The sequence below is a fragment of the Vulpes lagopus genome, chromosome 10, assembly GCF_018345385.1.
Source record: "Vulpes lagopus strain Blue_001 chromosome 10, ASM1834538v1, whole genome shotgun sequence".
Lineage (NCBI taxonomy): Eukaryota > Metazoa > Chordata > Mammalia > Carnivora > Canidae > Vulpes > Vulpes lagopus.
In genome coordinates, this window is record NC_054833.1 from 50214638 (window position 1) to 50234586 (window position 19949).

Genomic DNA, 19949 nt, shown 5'->3' on the forward strand with positions numbered 1-19949 from the left:
AAAAGTTTCTGCACAACAACAGAAACAATCAACAAAACTAAATCAACAAAACTAAAACTAAATCAACTATGGAATGAGAGAAGATATTTACAAATGACATATCAAATAAGGGTTAGTATCCAATATATAAAGAACTGATACAACACAATACTCAAATAATCCAATTTAAAAATGGGCAGAAAAACTGTGGAAGGAGCCTCGGTGTCCATCGAAAGATGAATGGATAAAGAAGATGTGGTTTATGTATAACAATGGAATATTACTCAGCCATTAGAAATGACAAATACCCACCATTTGCTTCAACGTGGATGGAACTGGAGGGTATTATGCTGAGTGAAATAAGTCAAACAGAGAAGGACAAAAATTATATGGTCTCATTCATTTGGGGAATATAAATAATAGTGAAAGGGAATAAAGGGGAAAGGAGAAAAAATAAGTGGGAAATATCAGAGACAGAACATGGAAGACTCCTAACTCTGGGAAACGAACTAGGGGTGGTGGAAGGGGAGGAGGGCAGGGGGTGGGGGTGACTGGGTGGAGGGCAATGAGAGGGGCACTTGACGGGATGAGCACTAGGTGTTATTCTGTATGTTGGCAAATTGAACACCAATAAAAATAAAATTATTAAAAATATATAATAAATAAATAAATAAATAAATAAATAAATAAATAAATAAATAAATAAATAAAAATGGGCAGAAGACCATCATTTTCCCAAAGGGGTACATATAGATAGCCAACAGACACATGAAAAGATGTTTAACATCACTCATCATCAGAGAAATGCAAATCAAAACTACAATAAGCTATCTCCTCACACCTGTCAAAATGGCTAAAATCAACAACACAAGGAAACAACAGGTGCTGGTGAGAATGTGGAAGAAGGAAAACACTTTTGCCCTACTGGTTGGAATGCAAACTGGTACAGCCACTTTGGAAAACAGTATGGAGGTTCCACAAAAAGTTAAAAATAAGAGTGCCTAGGTGGCTCAGTTGGTTAAGCACTGGACTCTTGATTTAGACTCTGAGCAGAAGATCAAGCCCCACATAGGGCTCTGTGCTCAATGCAGTCTTCCCTGTCCTTCTCCCTCCACCTCTGCCCCTCCCCCTGCTTGAACATGCACTTACACTCTAATAAATAAAATCTTAAAAAAAAAAATACTAGACAACTTTGTCTAACAAGCCCTTTAAAGAAAAAAGTTAAAAATGGAATTACCCTAGGATCCAGCAATTGCACCATTAGGTATTTACCCAAAGAATACAAAAACACTAATTCAAAAGGATACATGCCCCCTGAATAGAAGCATCATCTATAAATGCCAAATTATGGAAACAGCGCAAGTGTCCACTGATACATGAATGGATAAAGCAGAGGTGGTATATATATATATACAATGGAATATTACTCAGCTATAAAAAAGAATGAAATCTTGCCATTTGCAATGACATGGATGGAGCTGGAGTGATCATGCTAACTGAAATAAGTCACAGAAAGGCAAATATCATATCTTATCACTCGAATGTGATATTTAAGAAACAAAACAAATGAGCAAAGGAAAAAGAAGGACAAATCAAGAAACAGACTCTTAACTATAGAGAATTGATGGTTATGAGAGGGGAGATGGGTGGAGAGATGGGGGAACTAAGGGATGGAGGTTAAACAATACACATATGATGAAAATATTTAAATGATAAAAAATAATTAGCAAACCAGATCCAACAATACATCATAAGAATCATACACCACAGTCAAGTGGGATTTATTCCACAGATGCAAGAATGGTTCAACATCTGCAAATCAACATGATATACCACATTAACAAAACAAAGTATCTCAATAGATGCAGAAAAAGCGTATGACCAAATTCAACATCCATTCATGATAAAAACTCTCAACAAAGTGGGTATGGAAGGAATGTACCTCAATAAAATAAAGTCCACATATGACAAATTCAAAACTAACATCATACTCAATGACAAAAAAAATCTAAAAACTTTTCCTAGCCAGAGCAATTAGGCAAGAAAAAGAAATAAAAGGCATCCAAATAGAAAAGAAGTAAAATTGTTACTATCTGCTGATACAGGATACTATATATAAATAACCCTGAAGACTCAACCAAAAAAGTGAGAACTAATAATACATGAATTCAGTAAAGTCACAGATACAAAATTAACATATAGAAATCAGTTGTGTTTCCATATACTAGTAACAAGAAATTAAAAAGAGATTAAGAAAACAGTGCCATTTACAACTGCACTAAAAACTAATAAAATACCTAGGAATTAACAACTAAGGAGATAAAAATAATCTGTACTCTGAAAACTTTAAGACACTGATAAAAGAAACTGAAGACTACACAAACAGAAAGGTATCTCGAGTTCACAGATTGCAAAAATATTGTTAAAATGTCCATACTATCCAAAGCAATCTACAGATTCAGTGCAATCCCTATTGAAATAAGGATGGTATTTTCACAATAATAGAACAAAGAATTCTAAAATTTGCATGAAACCATAAAGACCTCAAATAGCCAAAAGAATCTTGAGAAAAAAGAACAAAGCTGGAGGTATCAATCCCAGATTTCAAACTGTATTACACCAATAAAAAAATATACAAAAAAAAAAAAAAAAACCTGTATTACAAAGCTATTGTAACCAAAACAGTATATTAGTGGCACGAAATGGACACACAGATCAATGTAGTAGAATACAGAGCCCACAAATAAACCCACATATACATTAATTAATCTATGACAAAGGAGAAAAGAATATACAATGGGGAAAAGATAGCCTCTTTTATTCATGATGTTAAAAAAACTGGACAGATACATGCAAAAGAGACAAACTGGATGACAATCTTATACTATACACAAAAATAAAATCTGAAAGCATAAAACTCTGAGAAGAAAACATAGGCAGCGATCTCTTGGCTTTAACAATATTTCTCTAGATATGTCTCCTCAGGCAAGGGAAACAAAAGCAAAAAAAACTATCAGGACTTCATCAAAGTAAAATGTTTTTGTACAACAAAGGAAACGATCAAGAAAATGAAAAGGCAACCTACTAAATGAAAAAAGATGCCTGCAAATGACATATCTGATAAGGGGTTAATATCTTACATATATACATGATATGTAATATCCTGAAATATCCTATAATATCTTGTTTGTATATATAATATGTATCATATATAGAACTTATACAACTCAAAAAACCGAACAACCAAACTAAAAAGTGGGCTTAGGACTTAGATATTTTCCCAAAAACATACAGATGGCAAAGACACATGAAAAGATGTTCCATGTCACAAACTATCAACAAAAGCCAAATCAAAACCACCATAAGGTATCACCTCACACCTGCCAGACTGGTTAATATCAAAAAGAAGTAAGCACTGGTGAAGAATTCGGAGAAAAGGGAACCCTCGTGCATTATTGGTGGATTGCTACAATCACTGTGGAAAACAGTATGGAGGTTCCTCAAAGAAATTCAAAATATAACTACCACATGATCAATTCCAGTCTGGGGTATTTATCCAAATAACACCAATCTGAAGACATATATGCAGCCTTATGTTCACTGTAGCATTACTTACAATAGCCAAGATATGGAAGCAACCCAAGTGTCCACTGATAGATGAATGGATAAAAAAGATGTGGTATATTTATGTAAAGAAACATTACTAAGCCATAAAAAAGAATGAGACCTTGCCATTTGCAAAAACACAGGCAGACCTAGAGAATATTATGCTAAGTGAAATAAGTGAGAGAAAGACAAATACCATATAATTTCACTTATGTGGAATCTAAAAACAACAAAAACAAAAAGCAAAAATAGACCCATAAATACAGAAAACAAACTGATGACTGCCAGAGGGGAGCGATAGGCAAAATGGGTGAAAGGGCATGGAAGATATATGCTTCCACTTATGGAATGATTAAGTCACAGGGATGAAAAGCACAGGGAATATAGTCAGTGGTACTGTAACAGTGTTGTATGTACAGATGTTGTATGTACAGATGTAACTACACTTGTGGTGAGCATACCAAAACATATAGAGTTGTTGAATCAGTATGTTGTACATCTAAAACTAATGTAATTATGTATTAACTATACTTCAAATAGTTAAAATTTTTTTAAAACACTGTCTTCCTTTCTTCTGCTGCTGACCCAGCAATGTTCTGAATTATTCAACCTCTTAGATTTATAATTTTTTACTTAAATTCAATTTGCCAAAATATAACACCCAGTGCTCATCCCATCAAGGGTTACATATTTTCTTTTAAATTTTTTTTTAATTTTTATTTATTTATGATAGTCACACAAAGAGAGAGAGAGAGAGAGAGAGAGACAGAGATACAAGCAGAGGGAGAAGCAGGCTCCATGCACCGGGAGCCCAACGTGGGATTCGATCCCGGGTCTCCAGGATCGCGCCCTGGGCCAAAGGCAGGCGCCAAACCGCCGTGCCACCCAGGAATCCCAGATTTAAGGGCTTTTAGAGTACATTAATCTCAGAGAACCTGATCAATTCAGATACCCTCACAGTAATGGACTTTCGGGACCCACAAAATTGATAATCAGAACCCTCGATAACAGTGACACCACCAGGATACCAGCCTACCTGTTTAAATGAAATCTCCATTTCTTTCCTATCAACTGCCACTGTGCTCCAATTAAAGTTATAGAAAAAAGGACAAAGGACAAACCTTTCCACCAATGATGAGACCAGCCGAAAAGTCATGATTCTTTCCTACTTTACGGAGAACCTCAAAGGTCTGATAGGCCAGTTCTCTCGTAGGTGATATAATCAGAACCCCCAGCCCATCTGTTGAGGTCCACTGCAGACGATACAAGGCTTCCAGCACCTCAAAAAGACAGCAAATTTGTGTTGAGTCCTTTAAGAAGGCAGCATTTTGATTTCCTGAACCAACAACCTTGCTCTTCCAAATCACAGGCATCTTCCAGGGCACCTGGGTGGGTCAGTCAGTTGGGCATCTGCCTTCGGCTCAGGTTGTGATTTCGGGGTCCTGGGATCGAGCCCCACATTGGGCTCCCTACTCAGTAGGGAGCCTGCTTTTCCCTCTCCCTCTGCTCCTCCACACTGCTCATCCTCTCTTGCTTTCAAAATAAGTAAATAAAATCTTTAAAAAAAAAAAAAAAAAAGGCATCTTCCAAGCAGAAGACATACCAGTCACAAGTGTCATCCAATCAGAAAGAAGAAATTCTTTTTTTGCTTTTTCTTTTTCTTCCAGCCACCAGACCCCTCAAGTCATAGAGGGAAGGGAACATAAGCCCCGTGCAGGTCAGCTGCCGCCAGAGCTCTGCAGACAGGAGACTGGTCATCTCTGAGGGGTATGTGCAGCCCTCAAACTATTAAAACAGATTTCGGGGAAATATCTGTCACAATTTTTTTTTAGGATTTTATTTATTTATGCATGAGAGACACGGAGAGAGAGGCAAAGACACAGGCAGAGGGAGAAGCAGGCCCCATACAGGGAGCCCGATGTGGGACTCGATCCCAGGACTCTGGGATCACATGATCACACCTTGGGCTGAAGGCAGATGCTCAACCACTCAGCCACCCAGGTGCCCCCTGTCACCATTTTCTGAACAGAAACCACATTAAACTTTCATCTGTGTAGTCACTGTGTAATTACAGTGAAAGTTACGGAGAAACTGTTATGAAAAATTGGATTTAATGAAAAAACGGTTTTGCAATACTTGGAACAAAAACTCAAGTGTGATTTTTATAAGCCAATTATTTTGTAGGAATTATATTATGAAACCAACTGCATAAATGAGATATAAGTAAATTCCTAAGAGGCTCTGTTGTCTTACTGCTCAAAAGGACAGCTATCAATGTCCTGGAAAATTCTCAACAAATCACTCAATCTCTCTTGAGTGCGTATTTCAGCTTTATCCTAAATAAGTGGCAAGTATAAATGCAACTGGCAGGTTTGCAAGCATGAGCAAATAAACAGCCTCCCCGGCCTTCCCCAGTGGAACCATTCTGACTTGCTACCATGGAACACCCACATACTTCAAGAATGTAAAGGCTTGTCAAGGCACAGCAATTCACTCATTCAAAAAGTTACTGAGTGCCTTCCACATGTAAGGCAATTGTGCTGGGACAGGGAATATGATGGAGAACAGGATAGCTATGGCTCCCATTTGATAAAGTTTGCATTCTAGCCAAAGAAATCCAGCAGGAAACAACACTCTACATAATGATTTCTACCTAGGCACAGAATGTCTTAAAAACATGTAATAGTAGACCTGACCCAATACAAATAAACTACTTACTGGAACAAGGAAAGCCAAAGTCTTGCCAGATCCTGTTTTGGCAGCTCCAAGAACATCTTTACCTTGCAAAGCCAATCCAATGGTCTGCTTCTGTATCTCAGTTACCAAACGGTACTGGGCTTCTTGCAAACCTGCCAGTTCAGAGGGAAAGAGGGACACTTTAGAAAATCCCTGTAAAACAGGAACACCGGCTGAACTATGCCCCCTAAATATCCTACATTGAAGCCCTAATACCCAGTACCTTAGAATATGACAATATTCAGAAATAGGGCCTTTGAAGTGGTGATTAAGTTCAAATGAGCCCTGGTCTGATGTAACTGGTGTCCTTATAAGAAGGGGAAATTTGGACACAGAGACACCAACGGTATGTCTGCACAGTGGTACCACCAAAGATGCAGCAAGACAGTGGTCATCTATAAGCCAAGGGCAGAGTCCTAGAACATACCCGTCCTTCCATAATGGCTCTCAGAGGAAACTAACCCTGCCAGCATCTCCATCTTTGAAATTCCAGCCTCCAGAACTAATTAATTAGTTACAGAGAAAATTAATTTGTTGTTTTAGCAGCAGCCCCTCCAATCTGAGATTTTGTTATAGTGTCCCTAATACACTAATATAAAAGATAACACTTTTGTTTTCTTGTTCATTTTAACATAATTAGATTTTATTTTAATTACTGAGAGGCCCTGGCATCTTGTTTTCTCACTACTGTTCTACAGTTCACAAAGGATGAGAATGACGAATCAGAAAAACTGAATGATTAATATAGCTTCTTGGTGGTAGAGGTTCAAGATATCAAAATTATTTGCCAAAAAGTATCTTTCATGTTAAATGCTTTAAATCTTTTTTCATTTATTAAAAACATCAAGAAACTCAACAACATGTCCCAAGATCACCATAGGCCTACCTTTCAATGTTTTTTTGGACAAGGGGAAATCTGAAAATCTTGTGATTTCATTTACATTTATCTGAAAAAAAGAAAAAGAAGATTGTGTCACCTAAGACAAAATCATGTACTCTATAATTCATCTATTTTACAACAAAGCCATTTTTGGTCTACATTGTGCTGCCTGGCTAGTCCTTGGTACCACACGACTGAATTCAATCATCACTTCCAATTAAAAACCATCATTCCTTCTACAAAGAAATATGCCTTAAGGAAGCTGTCATGAATCAAAAATATAAGCTTGTAACAATTTAAATTGGTTTAAAGAAAAAAACACCTCATTCATTCGAAACACACACCACCGCTACCCTCCTTCACCTCTGAGAACACAGTAAGTCATCACCACATCAATTTTAGGAAGACACTTTACTTTCAGCCCATCAAGGAATATTATGAAATAAGGGGGAAAATTACTCTGAGCCACAGAGCACAATGAGAATACTTCTATTTACACACTTTGGAGAACAGATTGAAGTTAATTAAAGAAATGTATCTTGTTAGCGCAAATCTTTTTGGGCTTTAACCATAAGTCAGTGGCAAACCAAATCCAACCTGACAACTCTTCACCTGCGGGTACAGTGAAGGAGGGAGTATTACTTAACCATCACTAGAAGAAAATGTCTCAGTCACGCTTTGAAGCCACAATAACTAACATTTTGCCCTTTAACTTTAAATTATCTAAATGTTCATTACTGATTTCTTCATTAGTATAAACCCAATTTTCTGAATTTAATTTCAGCTACTCAGGAGAAGTATTTTATTACAGATGCTGAAAGCAGGAACTCCTGTTCAGATCTGGGAATATGCTGCCAAATTATTTATGATTCACAAAAGGGAAAAGTTGCATTTGTAAGGTTCATTTATTTAAATTACACTCCAGGCAGTAAAGGGATGACAGCTTTTATTGCATTTTACAGTCTACATATCATCTTTCCCGTATTCTTAATGTAGCCCAGACAGGGTTATCCCGTCCTCACATGCTGAAAACACAAACACTAAAACATCGCCTTAATCTCTACAAATCATTCCAGAGAAGAGTGGAATAATCAGCACACCCACATTAGAAGAGAAAAGTTCATTATAATAACCTGTCCCATCAGGGAACTTTAATTGGAAGATAAATCTCCTGAACACAACATCAAAATTAGGCACAGTCCACCCATGCACTTGTGATATGATCAGCTAAAAAGCTGTTTTCACAAAGGAAATGCTTCTAGGAGGAGTAGAGGAGCCTCCATCAGAGACACAGCACAGGCAAAGTGGGCTACTCCAAGGAAATACTGCACACCTATCTTTAGTCGGCTAACGTCCTAAATGGACAGTCTGAAAGAATTGAACTGTTCCAGCACTCTCTGGGCCATTAAGCTATACAACGCATTCTTATAAGTCGAAGAAATGGAAGGACTAAAATCTACTGATGAACTAGAACAAGTCAGCAAACTATGGCCCAATCCAATCTGCTGCCTGTTCTTGCAGTTTTCCCAGAGCATAACTACAACCACTCACTTTCATATCATCTATGCAGTTGTGACAGAGATCACATGGTCCACAAAACCTAATATTGACTATCTGGCCTATTACAGAAAAAGGTTACCGACCCTGTTCCAGAAGACTCTTGATTACATTCCAAGGAATACTTAGAAGCCAGAGAAGTCAGCTACGGTTCCTACAAACAAAATAAAACTCTATCTCCCCTTTAACCCATTTTCTTCTTCAGCTCTATTCTTCTAATGTTCACACTCCCTCTGAAATGTGTATAACTCTTCTAAATTCAGAGAACGGATGTTTCACTGACAGTACTTGTTCAGAAATTCCCACCACCGTTGGGAAAGCTGGAGGGTATGGAAGGGAGAATAGGGTGGATATCACTGACCACCTTCCTGTACTTCTTTCAACTCTCTTCTTCTCACAAAAGTGAATAATGTTTTCACATTCTCAAAGCAGCAGAAGAAAATATAAGAACGTCCTAGAATGCTCCATCTACTGCAATCATGACAAGAAAAGCAACCTGCCACAAACCATGTCAAATTCTGATCAGGGCCAGAACACGTGGATTAGACAGGGCTCACCTACAGCACCAGCTGATTACTATCAAAGAAAGTCTAAATGAATCCCAGGTGCAATGGAGTCATTAAGCAATAGTGACGACAGCTGCTGAACTGAAACACAGAGCTCAACATTTCTCAACCAGTTTCAACCCCCAACTCCCCTTCAGAACCCCCAGCACACACCCCCTACCCAGTGGCCTTAGAAATAAACTACCCAGATCTCCAGCTGCAGAAACATAGTTTCTGCAGTAGTTGATCCTCCAGATCCACCTGCCAGGGCCATGCTTCCCCAGCTGTTCCCAGTGACTGTGCATAGCGGCATGACTGGAGACTCACTCCTGCAGAATGGGAGAGTCCCTTCAAGGGCAACGCTGGCTGCAGGACATCCCAAGAGCAGAAGCTTTCTTAGACTGCGCTCTAGCCTGAGATTCTTCCTACTGGCACCTCCTTCTGTCTTCCCTCCCTTCCCTATTTCTGTTCCTTCTCCTTTACTTCTGCAGACATTTCCCCCGATCAATCTCCGATTCACTTAATCCCAACTTGGCATCAACCTCTCAGAAGACCTAAGACCTAGACTATACCAACCATCTCCACAGCCTTTACAGCTTGGCTATGTTCTCCAATTGCCCCCAGAGACTCCCCACTGTTTCCAGATAAAGTCTCTAAAAAGGGCCTCCGTATGAATTTCCCACAAGTGCTGAAACAAATGATAACCAACAGTGGCTTAAACCAATATAAATGTATTAACTTATAACTCTGGAAGTCAGAAGTCCAACATGGGTCTCAGTAAGCTAAAGTTCTTTCTGGCAACCATGGGAGAGAATCCATCCCTTGCTTTCTCCAGCACCTACAGACTGCCTACTTCCTTGGATTGGCTTACATCCCCCTTCCATCTTCAAAACCAATCAGCAATGGACTTCTGGTCTTCCTCACTACACAGCATTTCCACACTGACTCTTCTGCCTCCTTCCTCCACATTTCAGGACCCTTTGGTCATCACACTGGGCCTACCTGGATAATCCAGATTTCCTATTTTAAAATCAGCTGATCTGCAACCTTAATTACCCTTTACCATGTAACATTCACAGGCTCAGGGTTAGGATGCAGCCATCTTTAGGAGGCCATTATTCTCACAACTACAGCCTCCAAAATCAATGACAATCCATCTCTGACCCTCTCCTGCAACCTCATCAGAAGCCAGTTCAGGAACACATAGCACACTCCACAGAGTATCTTCCCCTCAAAGAACACCACACATTTTCACATCTTTTTGTATACCCTCGTGTTGCTCCCTCGACCTACAATGTTCTTGCTAATCTTTTATGTCTGGAAAACACATCATTCAAGAACTAGCTCCACTCTTGGCTACCACAAACTGCTGGACAGTTTGCACCCTATACAAAGGCATATGGGGGCTGAAATCCCGCTCACACTCAGCTCCATAAGCTAGGCCTGAGGCTGCAACCACAAGGAGGAAAGGCAACAGGCCCAGGGGAAACACATTTTTCTAACTCATCTAGCCAAGGGCAGGGACAGAAAAATTCAACCTCCTTCCCAATTACACTACCATCTAACTCCACAGCGCCCTACATATTTAGGATTACAACATTTATCAAAATGTATCAACCCCCACATCCCCCAGAGACACAGGTATGTATTTTTTCCCATCTATTTTGACCTAGGCCTCAATAAATACCTTATCAAAGTATTCCAAATGTTTCTAAATTAAATTGTTCAGTATTTTACCAATAAGGCTACTGAACACCACCCTTGTATTACAAATATACTGAAATAGACGTTTTATGCACTGGTACTATCATCTGAGGCACTCTGTAGTGAGTTTCCTAGGCCTGACCTAACCTGAAACCAGTTACCAACCAGAATAAAGCCATCTGGAAAAGGTCTTCATGCACCAAACCACATCGAAACACTGAGTGCCTGCTCCAGGCAAGCACTGTGCAACCAGTGTCTGGGAAATACAAAGGTGCGAGTGTTGATGGTTTCTGACCTTCAGAGGTTCATGCAGGAGTTAAGAAGTTATAGAAAGAAGCCAATTATCACAGCCTGGTGACAATGGTATAATAAAGCTCTATACAAAATGTTACGGACACAACAGTCCTAACCCCATTTGGGGAGGTCAGGTAGAGAAGTTTAAATCTTGAAGGACTGGTAGGTGTTCCTAGAGTGGGAGAATGGAGATGCTCACTCAAGTGGTAGAAACATCAAGTACAGAACAAGAAGCATGGGGGACTAGGGTCCTGGGCAGCTCAATCAGTCAAGCATCTGCCTTCAACTCAGGTCATGATCTCAGGGTCCTGAGATCAAGCTCTGCATCAGGCTCCCCGCTCCACCAGGAGCCTGCTTGTCCCTCCTCATGCTCATGTGTGCTCTCAAATAAGTAAAATCTTTGAATAATCTTTAAAAAAGAAGCAGCAGCATCAGTATCAGGGAGTATGGCCAACTCACAAAACTAGAAGTTGCTCCTGCACATATGCTTATCACACACCACTTGGTTTACATATGTCACCTCTTTGAGCCTTACTACACTCTGGGTAGTTAGTAATCTCTGCTGAATGAAAGAAACAGACTCAGGAATATTAAGAACTTAGCTAGTCAATACCCAAACAGAATGAGATTTTTTTTTTAATTATTTATTTATTCATGAGAGACACAGAGAGACAGGCAGAGGAAGAGGCAGGCTCCCTCCATGCAGGGAGCCTGATGTGGGACTCGATCCGGGGACTCCGGGATCACACCCTGGGCTGAAAGCAGGCGCCAAACCGCTGAGCCACCCAGGGATCCCCCTGAGTGAGATTTAAACCAGGTGTGCCTGGTCACAAATAACTTACTCTTCTGCTGCGGAACGTGCTGACACACTAAAGTACTTGACCATTTTCCTGAAAGTAATTGTGAGCCAAGGGAGGGTTTTAATCTGGAGTAAGGTGATTGGATTTTCATCTAGGAAAGAATCATTCTACCTGCAATATGAAGATAGATTAGAGGATGATAAGGCCTAAGGGTCAAATCCAGCCATGAGATTTCCTAATTGAAGTTTTGTTGGAAGTTTTGTTGAAAACAACTATACCCATTTAAGTATTTTTACGTTAGGTTTTGTGTTACAAGGCAGAGTTAAGTAGTTCCACCCTTCTGACCTGCAAAGCTAAAACCATTTACTATCTGATCCTTTACAAAGCTTGCTAATCCCCATTATAAGCAACAGCTACTATAGTAATCCATGCAAGAGATGATGAGGCCTGAACTAAGGCATGGCCTGGGGTTTGGGATTTTGGGGCGGGGGGGGGGGGGGGGGAGCATGGGGGGGTGCCTGGAGTAACATTTAAAAAAATTTTAAAGGCAGAAGAGATTATCAGTATGACTGGATGTATGACCACTGAAAGGGAAGCCTCTAGGATTACTTGTACGTTTCTAGCTCAGTAGTCCACTTAGATAGTGGGGCCAGCATGTGGTGCGCCAAGTATCAGCCCCAAGATGTCCATATGCTAACTTCCAGAACTGTGAATATTGTCTTAGATGGCAAAAGTGATTCTGTACAGGTCATTATTAAAGATCTTGAGATGAAAAAAAAAAAAAAGAAGATCTTGAGATGGGAAATTATCCTCAATATTCTGGGTGGGCCCTAAATGCAATACAAAGCATCCTTATTTAAGAACGGCAGAAGTAGATTTGACACAGAACCCAAGGTAATGTGTCCATGGAGACAAAGTTTGGAGTGTGCATCCACAAGCCAAGGAATGCAGCCACCAGGAGTGAGAAGTGAGAAGCAGGAAGAAATGGATCTTCCCTGAGAGCCTCCCGATGGACCATGGCCCTGCTGACACCTTGATTCCAGCACAGTGAAACAGATTTCAGACTTCTGGCTTTCAGAACTACGAGAGAACAAATTTCTGTTGTTTTAAGCCATGAAGTTTGTGGCAATTTGTTACAGTGGCAAGAGGGAACTAAAACGGTGAATTTTGGAGTCAAAGATAATGACCTTGTGTATTTAAAATATTCTGACAGGTAAAGACATCCACAGCACCATCGGAAAAAAAGAATATGAACTCAGAGGAGCTGTGGGTAGAATACAAAAGGGAGCCAATAACCCACAAGAATAAGCACTGGGATTACAAAAAAGAGAAGAAAGGCTGGGACTATACCCCTTAAACAAGTCTGGTTAGATAAAGAAGACTCTAAAATGCAATCAATGGTTTCTTAAAATGGTGTGTGTATGTCAATAGTAGTAATAATGTAACAGCTAATATATTTATATGTATCAGGCATTGTGCAGATAAGCTTTAGAGTTACCAACTTCTCCAGACAACTTATAAAACAGGTATTACTATGCCTTTTAAAGATAAGACAAGGGAAGCAGAGTAAGTAACCTGCCCACACATTCAACTGGTGACCAAAAGCCAGGATCAAATTATCATTTACCTTACCTCAAAAGCCTAAACAAAGACAAAGGCTATCTATCTGATCTTCTTGTTGACCTAAGGGTCCTTTAAAGGAAAGCCATACCAGCATGACACTTGATGACTATAATTCCCGAAATGTCCCACATATTAAATCCTTGACTACACCGCAGTAGAAGGGGCAATTACTGGGAGGGGAGTGAGGTGGGTGACGGCCAACACATCGGGTGGGGGGGGGGGGCGCAAGAGGTCAAAATGGTAACCACAGGGCTATTCAGAACATCGAGTACAATGGGGGATGGCAGGTGCCAGACCCACACCAGGAGCCCAGCTTTCCTGTGCCAATTCCTGGGCGGGGACACGAATCAGGGAGAGAAAATAAGCACAAGAAGGGACGCAGATGGGGCGTGAGGCTTTGGACTTGGAAAGCCACGGGTATCTAGGTTGCAATCCCACACCACCTACCAACATGTGAGCTGAAAGCAAGTACGTTATCTTCTCGGAGCCTCCACGCTCTCACCTGTAAAATGGGAATAAGACCCAGACCCGGTTCAGGTCAAATAGTTAACGTGAAGCACAGGGTTAGGGGCTGAAATCGTAGGTGTCGTCAGTATGACTACCGTCGTTAGTACCACTGTTATTACCCCGTTTCACTACTAACTCGTCGCTCTTAAAGAGCCACTGCAGCCCCATCATTTTTACCGAGCAGGGCGGCGAGCAGAAGAGCGACTGGAGGGTCCAGAGCCTGGTCCGCGGGGCCGGGCACACCACCTGTGGGGCCTCAACTGTGCTGGGGGGCCCGGCCGCCCCGGTCACCCCAGCCCACCCCGTCTCCAGCCCCCCTTCGCCCCACCCATGACAGGTCTCTCATCGCCGCGAGGACGCGCAGCCCCGCGGCCCGCCCGCCCCGCCGCCCCCGGCCTCACCTTCTCGTAGTTCTGCGTGAGGCGGCTGATGGCCTCGCGTTCCACCTGCCACTCGGGCTTCTTCAGCTGCTTCCTCAACTGCTTCTTTTGGCTCTGCTTATGGCTGTGTTTCTTCTTCCAACGGTTGAAGCTCCGCACCGGGTCGGGCCGACCGCCCGGCCCCCGAGAGTCGGCAGTTTTGCCCATAACAGCAGCGGCGGCGACAGAGCAGACCTCCCCGGACACGAGAAGCCTCAGGCCAGCCGGACCGTCCGCAGTGAGGAGACGCGGAACCAGCGTGGGGACAGAGAGGCGACGGCGCGTGCGCGGAACCCGGAGCCCGCCCCCGAGCTTTTGAAACCGGGGCACGCGCCGTTGACTGCAAGCGAAGACTGAACGCTGATTGGCTACTTGGATTCCGCAGGGCGTAGCGGGCAAGCCGCGGGGAGACGGAGGAGGAGCGATCTGAGGAAGAGGGCGGGGCTAGCGGCGCCTGGCGAGCGCCGGCTCTTTAAATGGGCGCATGCGCACGGGTTGCTGTTACTATGGTGACGTCACACGACTCGCTTCAGGGTTGTTAGCACACGCTGGCCCTGGGTTTAATCTTGGCAAAGCGTGCGCTTACGCACTCGTACACACTCTCACGCACACGCGCACTTGCCCAAAGCTCAAACACCTATTTAATAGCTTCCGATTTGAATCTGAGTCAGGATACTGCCCCAGGAATTAAAAAAATGAGTATTCTATATCTTAATGTCCCTGTTTTTGCAGACCCCTCAGACTCCGCTGCAGCAGCAGGAAACAAGCAGAATTGAACTGAATTTGCCTTAAAATGCAGTTATGAAGACAAAATGAAAACAAAAAATAAAGAATTGGAAGAAAAGTTATTTGCAAGTTGGCCATTTACATGAATCGGCCTTCGATGAATGGGGGGAGGCTAAGATTTTATTGATTATGAGAGACACAGAAGAGAGGCAGAGACATAGGCAGAGGAAGAAGCAGACTCCCCACTGAGCGAGGAATCCTGATGTGGGACTCGATCCCAGGACCCCGGAATCAAACCTGAGCCACAGGCAGATGCTCAATAACTGAGCCACCCAGGTGCCCAATGAATTGGTTTTTTGACACATTTATCTACAGTGACCACTAGTATACACTGGATAGAGATTAGGGCAGAGCTGTGGCAGGGAAAGAGATTAGGCTCAAAGTTCACATGCAGGCTGTTCAGGCCCTCATATTATTTTTCAGTGCCATATAGCCAGATGACTACCCCCAAACACATGCCCATTCCCTAGACAGAAGATGATTGGGGAAACAGAGACTGTGACCCGGGGAATCTTCATACGCAGGGTCCCTAGATGTGGTGGAGGGTAATGGTCAATAAAGGGAAGTTATTTAAAAGTTTCTATGTACATCCACAAAAAATTAAAGATAGAATGACCCTATGATCCAACAATTCTATTTCTGGATGTACACACAGAAGAATTGAAAGCAGGGTCTGAAATAGATGTTTACAAACCCGTATTCATAACAGCATTATTCCCAATATCTAAAAGGTGAAAGCAGCCTATGTGTCCATCCAAAAATACTGGATAAGCAAAAAGTGTTATATAGGTATGTTGGAATACTATCAGGCCTTAAAAACAAAAGAAATCCTGACAATGCTGCAATGTGATGAACCTTGAGGACATCATGGTGAGTGAAATTAGCCAGTCACAAAAAAGTCCTGTGTGAATCCACTTGTCTGAGATATTTAGGGAGTCAAAATCAGAAATGAAAATAGAATAGAGGTTGACAGCGACATGGGAAGTTACTGCTTAATAAGTATAGAGTATAGTTCAGTTTTGTGGGATGAAAATAGTTTTGGAGGTTGGTAGCACAACAATGGGAATGTACTTAATGGCCACAGAACGATACACCTAAAAATGGTTTAAGTGGTAAATTTCACTTTATCACAATTTTTTAAATTGTTTTAAGTATCTATATACAATGAATGAGGCTCTCAGCTCTATTACTCTCCTCCTAAAGCTAAAGCAGCTAGGTGTATACATACCTCCGGAAAAAAAAAAAAAAAAACCTGAAAGAGTCATCCCTAGGAAAAATGGCCCAAGAGACAGACCTGGACCTGATAGCATTTATGCAACCACCAAAGAAATAGCAGGTTGCTAAACTGCCTCATCTCTTCAGTGAAGCCCACTCTTCATGAGCTCTCCCATGCACTAGTCATTTCTAATCAGCCCTACTCAAATATGAAAGAGTAATAAAAGCCACCAAATGTTTCAGGAAATTCTTTAACTTAAATGTTGGAAGCTAAACCTAATAAACCAATGCAGAAAGCAAAAGAAATCTTCCAAAGAAATAATTAATATTTTTAGAAACATAAGGCATTGCTACCCATGAAAAAGAACAGAAATTATTCAGAGAATGGAATAGAACTCTTAATAGAAATGATTTTGTTTGTAATGGAAATCAAATTTTTGACATAAAATAATAGAAAATTTGAACTCTAATCACAATGAACTCACTCTCACATTCTGAAGTCATTAGGATGAAATAATTTATAATATGAATAGTTCACATCTTGATTGCATAAAATGACACCTTTATGATGATTTCAACTTTTATTTCCCCCACTATCTTGTATTCTGTAGAAACGATCCCTAGGCAGGCTTTCAGTTTTGACATTGAGAACATTAGTTTTTCCAACATTTTTTTAAGATTTTATTTATTTATTCATGAAGGACAGAGAGACGAGAGGCAGACAGAGGCAGAGGGAGAAGCAGTCTCCCTGCAAGGGGCCGGACGTGGGACTTGATCCTGGGTCTCCAGGGTCACATCCTAGGCTGAAGGTGGCCCTAAACCACTGAGCCACCCAAGCTGCCCTCCAACATTTTAATAGTGACATCTATGTTCTCCATTACTAACGAGTATTCAGAAAGCTCCTAAAGAGCTGAAAAGGATGTGGAAACATGCCTGGTACTAGTACTACAGATATAGGCAAAATTTCAATTGGGGGAGCAGCTATACTAAAATTTGCTGAAGGAGTGACAGAGGAAGTGTAATATTTGTTCCTCATCATTGATATCCTACTTCCTATTATTCATCAGTTATTTTCTACTGTAATTTTTTTCATAGTTGCTGTTTATCATCATAATTCTTTACATTACATATGTCTCTAAAACTGTGAAAATACCACTATATTCTTTCTGTACTTTAAAACATTTTTAATAAGATTATCTTGTTTGAAGAGTGCCTGGGTGGCTCAGTCGGTTAGGTGTCTGACTCTTGGTTTGAACTCAGGTCATGATCTCAGGGTTGTGAGATTGAGCCCCAGGTCTGGGCCCCAATCCATGGGGAGTTTGTTTCTCTCCCTCTACCCCTCTCCCTGCTCACATGCTCTCTCGCTCTCTCTCTGTCTACAAAAAACAAGTAAATTTTTTTAAAAGATTATCTTGTTTGAGAAAGCAATAATACTCTAGTAGTGATGAATACAACTGTCCCCCAAATCTCAGTTTACAGATACCATTTTCCCAATCAAATGAATCAGAGCTCTTTGGAGAAAGGGCTAATTCTAGGGCTGGGGCAGAGCAGTACGGGATATCTTGAGGTGCCAGAAAATAAAGAGGAGCTCAAAGAATGATGGGAATGGAGGGCATTTATGATCTAAGTGGTAGTTTTAAAAATGTTTTCCTTGAGTACTTTTATTCCATTAGGCTTTATACTCATTTTATGTAGTTTTCTATAGGTATGTTCTATTTTCAATAAAAATAGTTTGCTTTTTTTTTGAGAGGAGTAATGTGCACACACAGGTGCACCAGTGTGAGATGGGGGAGGGGCAGAGGGAGAGAGAAAATCTTAAAGTAGGCTCCACACCCAGGGCAGTTCCCAATCCTACAACCCTGAGATCATGACCTGAGCAAAATTCAAGAGTTGAACACTTAACCAACTGAGCCACCCAGGTGCCCCAATAAAAATGGTTTATAATATAAAATGTCCACACTAAAAAAGTCATGCCAAATTAGTACTGAGGAAATAAATAGAAATACAGGTGTTTTCGAAGTATTTCTTTGAGGGACGCCTGGGTGGCTCAGTGGTTGAGCATCTGCCTTTGGCTCAGGCCATGATCCCGGGATCCAGGATTGAGTCCCACATTGGTCTCCCTGTAAGGAGCCTGCTTCTCCTTCTGCCTGTGTCTCTGTGCCTCTCTTTCTCTGTGTGTCTTTCATGAATAAATAAAATCTTTTTTTAAAAACGGCTTAAAAAATGAAGTATTTCTCTGGATAGCATTCTAACTTTTATCTAGATAACTTATCTGTAGGATGCCTGGGTGGCTCAGCGATTGAGCACCTGCCTTCCGCCCAGGGCATGATCCTGGGGACCCAGGTCAAGTCCCGCATTGGGCTCCCTGCATGGATCCTACTTCTCTCTCTGACTGTGTCTCTGCCTCTCTCTGTGTGTATCTCATGAATAAATAAATAAAATCTTTTTTTTTAAATTTAGATAACTTATCTGTAAAAAATATCAATAATTTAGTTTTAAAAAGCTTTGCTTACTGCCTCTAAATAACTACTAGTGACAGGATGGCCTCAACTGGACTTTCATATAATCTATTTTATAATGATTTCAAAATTAATATTTCAACACCCTTCTGTAGTTCAATGAACTAAAAGGTAGATTTATAGTTCTTGGATGGAATTAAAATTTCAAAAGTGCCCAAAAAAGGATTTTTGGTTTATTTTGTACCATTAAGTTTAAAGAATGTACAAGGGATAAGGAATGATCAAGAATTACTTTTTGAGGATCTTCCTATCAAAATATAGTATTTTTTTCATTCAAAATTGTGACCCTGTCATATTTCTGGTTTTTAAACTATTAGTAATAATAATACCATTAATGGTATTATATTAATAATAATATTACCTCTACTGGGCAGCTCCGGTGGCCCAGTGGTTTAGCGCCACCTTCTTCCAGGGTCGTGATCCTGGAGAACCGGATCGAGTCCCACGTAGGGCTCCCTGCGTCGAGCCTGCTTCTCCCTCTGCCTGTGTCTCTGCCTCTCTCTCTCTCTCTCTGTCTCGAATGAATAATAAATAATCTTTAAAAAAAAAAAAGTGGACACTTAACTGACTAAGCCACTCAGGCACCCCAGAAGATATGTTTTTTTTTCTTGAGGAGATACCATTTTCAACTTGACATAATATCTTTTAAAAACTATCATTTCAAGCTTTAGTCAGGTTACATTTTTTTTCACGATTTTTTACATGTTAGCATTTATCTTTATTTCTTTTGCTTTGGCCAACATGCCAATTTGATGTCATGACAGAAGAGCATTGTCCCA

The 19949-nt window shown here is 40.8% G+C and overlaps 1 protein-coding gene across 2 annotated transcripts in view; it reads right to left on the bottom strand.

Moving 5' to 3' along the window:
* DDX10 (DEAD-box helicase 10) overlaps nucleotides 1-14915 on the bottom strand; it is a 253969-nt gene extending 239054 nt beyond the window's left edge. For both annotated transcript variants that reach the window (XM_041772524.1, XM_041772525.1), the window contains exons 1-4: nucleotides 14633-14915; nucleotides 7208-7268; nucleotides 6304-6434; nucleotides 4707-4865 (exon numbers count right to left, since the gene is read on the bottom strand). In XM_041772524.1, the coding sequence (XP_041628458.1) occupies nucleotides 4707-4865; nucleotides 6304-6434; nucleotides 7208-7268; nucleotides 14633-14818 (537 nt within the window). In that variant the 5' untranslated portion in view covers nucleotides 14819-14915. The remainder of the gene's footprint in view (nucleotides 1-4706; nucleotides 4866-6303; nucleotides 6435-7207; nucleotides 7269-14632) is intronic.
* Between the last annotated feature and the right edge of the window lie 5034 nt (nucleotides 14916-19949).